The sequence below is a fragment of the Quercus robur genome, chromosome 6 (assembly GCF_932294415.1).
Source record: "Quercus robur chromosome 6, dhQueRobu3.1, whole genome shotgun sequence".
Lineage (NCBI taxonomy): Eukaryota > Viridiplantae > Streptophyta > Magnoliopsida > Fagales > Fagaceae > Quercus > Quercus robur.
In genome coordinates, this window is record NC_065539.1 from 47170680 (window position 1) to 47176836 (window position 6157).

The 6157-nt window shown below is 33.6% G+C and overlaps 1 protein-coding gene across 1 annotated transcript; it reads right to left on the reverse strand.

Annotated features, from left to right (window-relative positions):
• Positions 1–423: 423 nt before the first annotated feature.
• LOC126689110 (uncharacterized) lies at positions 424–2086 on the reverse strand. Its single transcript, XM_050384163.1, has one exon. It carries the CDS (start codon positions 1909–1911, stop codon positions 772–774), a length of 1140 nt encoding a protein of 379 aa, XP_050240120.1. The 5' UTR covers positions 1912–2086; the 3' UTR covers positions 424–771.
• Between the last annotated feature and the right edge of the window lie 4071 nt (positions 2087–6157).

A 6157-nucleotide genomic window follows, 5' to 3' on the forward strand; every position in this document is an offset into this window, starting at 1 on the left:
TAACTTACTTTCACCACAAGAAAGCTGGTTGCTGGATTTGTCCACTTGGCTGACATGAATTTGGCTCGAGCCATTAAGAAAAACAGCTTATAAAGCAAGTACTTTTGCATTTTTTTTTTTTTTTAAATTCTGTAGAACAAAAGAAATCCATGTACCCTGTGCTGCTCTTTCTTGTAGCCATCTGAACATGCAGAGAATTCCAGATAGGCGCCATATGAGAGCTCTGCAAATCAAAACAACAAAAAAATTCTGCAAATTTGCTTACAAACATGTTAAACAGAAAATTGTTAGGTATCTTGGAATGCACACAAATTATGAGACTTCACCATAGTTTCAATATATACTCTGTGTAACCAACTTGAACTAGCAATATCAGTCTCAGAATTGCATGCAGCAACATTACAACACCATCCAGTAATACAATTGCATACAAAGAGCATGTATCAGGGAGCTAGATGTCTTTTTTATAGCTACAAAATGAAAGGAATTAAATTTCTGTGACAAAATTTCCACAGATAAATTATATTTTAGTTACAAAATTTCAGCCATGTAACCACTTGCTGAATTATGCCCATTTATTAAGCAAGAACAGATCACAATAGCCTAGCAGATGATTATGCATTTTGGAACTCGAGCTAGAATGTTCAAACAAATAAAAGACAACTCACATTAACAATAAAAAATTAATATGGGTTAATTGCAATCTTGGAGCTCAACTAAAGCAAGTAATTTAACAAGGTTATTCTCTTCTCATTTTGAAGAATCCAATGATCATTTGTATAGCTTCAACAGCTCAGAAGCCTCCTCCTCATGAAGCATAACAAACTTCTGCAAAAATGTCTTTTCAGGGCACTCAAAATACGCATGCATTTTAAAATTCTTCTTCACCAAACCTTTTGATAGCAAAACTTGAAGAACCAAACCCCTAGGAATCAATCTCTTTTCCAAGCTCAAAGAAAAAAGTATCGAGTGTTTCTTAATGAGGGAAGACTCCATACCCATCTTGTTGACAAGAAAATCCATTACCCTCGTAAGCTTTTCCTCAGACACAGTCATACACCATGGATGGCTTCTAAATGCCATAGAAACCTCATCCTCAGTCCAACCCCATTTCTTATAAACATTGAGCTTCCTTTCCCATGTCGATTTGCTCATTGACCGCACAGCATGTACTGCCTTGGCAAACTTCATCGTCGAAGGATTAAATCCCATTTCTTTTACTTCCTCCACAGCCTCTCTAAACTGAACAGGATTAACCCTGAATGCTCTTGGCTGTTTTTGAAGTATAGAAATGATAAACGACTCAGGCACTCCGCTCTCTCTCAATGTATTAATATTGGGCACCACATAAGTTTCAAGATAATATGTAAACATACCCGAACATCGCTGTATAGCTTGAAGAGTCTTATCCTCAGACTGAAGCAAACTTTTAAACAAATCAAAGGAAGGGATAATTTGTTTCTCTAAGCTTCTTCTAAAAAGATCAGGGAACCCACTAAACATTTTTGCCAGGTCAGGACTTGGAATCCCTTTAGAAGAAAAGAATTCCATTTTGGGCAAAAGGGTTTTCTCAGGATTACATTTGAGCAGTCCTGGGCGTCTTCTAACAAGGTTCGAGATCTGGGTTTGAGAGAACCCATGGTTCTTCAAAAACTTAACCACAGCATCTGCTTTTTCTGGGGTTTCGAAATGAACATATTTGGAAGCTGATAAAGCAGCTTCTGGTGTGAACCCAAGTGAGTTTATGAGGTAAGCGACAGCAAATGGTTGCTGATTTGAAGTGCTGGAGACATAGTATTTCAAGGATAAAGATGGGTTTTGAAGAAAACCCAGTTTGTGAATTGGTGTTGGAGATCTACTAGTAATGTGTTTCTCACCATTTAGAATGGTTTTGTAGAGACAATTAAACATGGGGATTGAAAAACGCACCTGTTTAGTTGTGTAGAAGCAATGACTTCTGTGCCTGACTGAATTTTTGAACTCCACAGGTAGTAGAAAAACTGAAAAAAATGGAGCTGGGAGTAATTTTAACTAAAACCCTCCTGTGGAATTGAAAAGAGGTTTATGTTTTTTTGACTAAGAACACGCAGAACTGACGTCGTTTGTGACCTATGCCACGTAAAGGCCAAAATTGGGGATTTACACTAATTTCTAAACGATATAATTACTAAGCACTTTTACAAAATTATATTTTTTTACTAATATCTCGAGTCTAAAAGACTCGATTTTAAGCCTATAAATTGAGTTTTAAAGACTCAATTTTAGTGTTCTAATTTGGCATTTCTTTCACGTAGCATCCACCTGGAAATCAAGTCTTTAAGACTCGATTTATAAGCCAAAAAAAATTTTAAGTCTAGAAAAAGAAGAGTTGAAGTGAATAAAGTGTAGAAAAATTGAGACGCGAGATCCGGAATTGGATCCAAAACCCGAGACGATCAAATGGAGATCCGAATCGAAGCAAAGAAACTACTCCACAAAGCTCGTCGAAGCTCTCCGCCAAGTCCGCCGCAATTCCTCCTCCTCGCTGTCATCAACCGAGCTCTCTTCCTCCTCCTTTGTCGGACAACACCGCTAGATTCGAGATGTGACAAACCAAGTTCTCGCCATATCGGCCCCACGACCACACACGGCCCACGCCGAGCTGAAGCCACCCACGCTGACTTGAAACCCACCCACCCATGGTCCCATGCCGATCTAAAGCCACCCACTCCGATCTCCATCTTCGACTTACTACAACCCATGTTTCTGTCTCTGGGTTTTTTTTTTTTTTTTTTCTCTAGTGTTTTAAGGGTTATAAATCGAGTCTTAAAGACTCGATTTTTAGGTGGACGCCATGTGGAAAAAATGTCACATCAGACATGATCAAACCATGAAAACCGAGTCTTTGAGACTCGATTTATAGCCCAAAATCGAGTTTTTGAAACTCGAGATGTTAGAAAAATATATACTTTTGAAACTGTGCTTACTAACTATATAGTTAGGAAAATGGGCATAATTCCCAATTTTGGCCCTACGTAAAGAACTCTCAATCTTGAGTTTGAATGGATTCTCTAATTCTTTGTCTATTTATATAATTTGTTATGTTATTTATAATTAATTGATTTTTTAGACTTTTAAAAGTGGGGGAAAAAAAACTATATAGATTTGGGCAGTATACTTGAGTCAAGAGCTATGTAGTCCAACAAATGGGACTAAAATTGTGACATCTAAGGATTTAAATCTCTTCTCCCTCAAATATTAAATATTTAAAAAAAAAAACTAAAGAATGGAATTGGAAAAAAAAAAAACAAAAAACAAAACTTTAAAGGACAAAATTGAAGACATGTTAAACTTAAAGGGTGTAATTAAGTCCTTTTTAAAATAAATAAAAAATTCAAAGAAATACTCAAATTTTCAGTTTTGTATATGAAATTAACACAAAATTAAAAAAAAAAAAAAACGCAATTCAATATATTCAATGTACACAATTATTCAAAAAAATGTATATTATTATGTACACAAGTTTTCAAAAAATATACACAATATAGTACTTTAAACTTACTCAAATTTTCAAATAATGTGTATAATGTTATATATTCAATTTACAAAAAATTTTAAAGAATGTGCACAATTCAATATATAATTTTTCAATTCTATAAATATTATGTACACAGTATTTAATATAACGTACACAATTATAATTAATAGACACAATTTTTCAAAAATATATACAATTATATAAATTCAATGTACACAATTTTAAATATTTAATTCACATTATTTTTCAAAGAATGCACACAATACTATACATTTTAAGTACTTAAATTTTCAAATAATTTACATCATTTTGTTTTTTCAACGTATATAATATTTCAAAAAATTTCAATATTATATATTCAATATACACATTTTCTCAAAGAATTGACAAAATTTTGTACATTCAACATACTCAAGTTTCAAAAAATATACATAATGTTGTAAATTCAACGTATACATTTTTTTTCATAAAATGTACACAAGTTTTAATTTTCTTACATTTAGTGCATATAATTTTTCAATGAATATTCACAATTTGGTACATTTATTATACATAAATTTTCAAAAAAATTACATGAGTTTGTATATTTGACATAAACAATTTTTCAAAAAATGTACACAATTATGCATATTCAACTACCAAATTTTTTAAAGAATGTACAAAACTTTGTATATTCAAATTTTCAAATATATACATTCAAGGTATACAATTTTTCAAAGAATGTTACATTCAATGTACATAAGCTTTCAAAGAATGTATACAATTTTTTACAATCAATGTACACAATTTTTAAATAATATAAAAAATTCTATATATTCAATGTAAACAAATTTTCGAAAAAAATGTACACAATAGAGATATCAATAATTAGTTGGTCATTACATTGTTAAAAATTAAAGTTCAATCATGAGAAGAAATTGAGGATCCAAAATGTCAGCATTTACTATAGCTAAGATCATGCAATACAATCAAAACAATTAGACCAAGTAAACAATCACATAAATTATTTGCATTTGGGAAACATAACAAAGGAAACATAAAGCACTTGGATCCATGATTTAAACAATTCTTAACAGCTGTATCCAAGGATCTCTCCCTCTTAACAATTGTCTGAATAGAAGTAAGTACTTCATTAGTTCAGAAAAATCACAGCATTGTTTTTGTACATGCTAACTTATTTAGCACAAATTTCTCTCTATTAGCTGCAGTCAGACTTGGACTAAAGCAAGTTGAGGATGAAGAATTCAAAGGGATTTTTAAGTAACAATAAGTAAATGCAAACAAATTTGGGTTTACTGTGATCATTATGAAATTGTTGCAATATGCACTTCGCTCTTAACTAGCTCCCAATTTTGTAATATCCATGTTTTACATTCTGCAGATGCGGAACTTCCTATTTAATAATTCACAAACTTGAACAAGTTTTCATTACCCTCAAACATAGCAGTCATACTGAAATCTTTGGATAAAACCGAAGCCCTTAGAATGACTCTTCTTCGAGCTCTAGGTTTTCAGCCACAACCAAAGACTCCCATGCTCTTCATTACTATTTCAGGCAGATCGGCATGCTTGAGTTGCATTATGCAGGTGTTCCAACAAGGGTTTGAACTGTGCAAAGTTTTCCACTCGAAATAAAATTTAGCTATATAGAAAAGATGGGGTTAATATCTTATAAAAGGGCCAACTAAAAACTTGCCTAGCAGCAATATCTCAGTAAGAGCGTAAGATGGTGTAATTAAAAACTGTCCAATTGAAAGCCAAAGTATGTGATGGCAAAACATGGTCCAGCTAGACCTCTTGAAAGATTGAGTAATTTGCAAATATGAATTTAAAACCCTCTCCCAACTTACTTTCACCCCGAGAAAGCTGGTTGCTGTATTTGTCCACTTGGTTGAGATGGTTTTGACTCTAGGCATTAAGATAAACAGTTTACAAAGCAGGTACTTTTGCAAAACTTTTTTTTCTTCTGTATAACAAAAGAAATCGATGCACTTGGTGCTGCTCTTTCTTGTAGCCATCTGAAAGCAGTGCATTCTAGATCCAGTGGCTTCCGCTGATCAAGCTTCTTTGATTCTTGTTCCAGATCCAGTGGATTCTTCGGATTCTAATGAATTGAATCCTAATCCATACTGCTTGAAGAGTGGTGATAATCCTAGTTCTATTCTGGTCACTGAGCTTTTGATTGGACGTGTCAATTATCCATCCTAGTCACGAGCAATGGTTATTGCTCTCACTACCAAGAACAAAATTGAGTTCATCAATGGTGTTATCAGCAAACTAGAAGCCAATTCTCCACTGTACAAATCTTGGACTCTTGCGAACACAATGGTTCTTTCTTGGATATACAACTCTGTGAACAAGAACATCAAATCTAGTGTGATGTACAACGAGACTGCTAGGCAGGTCTAGTTGGATCTGAAGCACAGATTTGCTCAAGGCAATGCTGCCAGGATCTACTCACTGTAGAAGGCAATTTTTCACAATTCTCAGAACAATATTTTTGGTGAGTGATTACTTCACTAACTTCAAGACACTTTCTGATGAATTGATGAATTGTGATCCTTTGCCTGAATGTTCTTGTGCAGCAATGAGGATTTTGACTGAAAAATTTGAGAAAGATTGTGTGATGAAGTTCTTAAT

Excerpts from the sequence above, each read along its gene's own strand:
- LOC126689110 (XM_050384163.1), bottom strand. The coding sequence starts at position 1,911 with ATGTTTAATTGTCTCTACAAAACCATTCTAAATGGTGAGAAACACATT.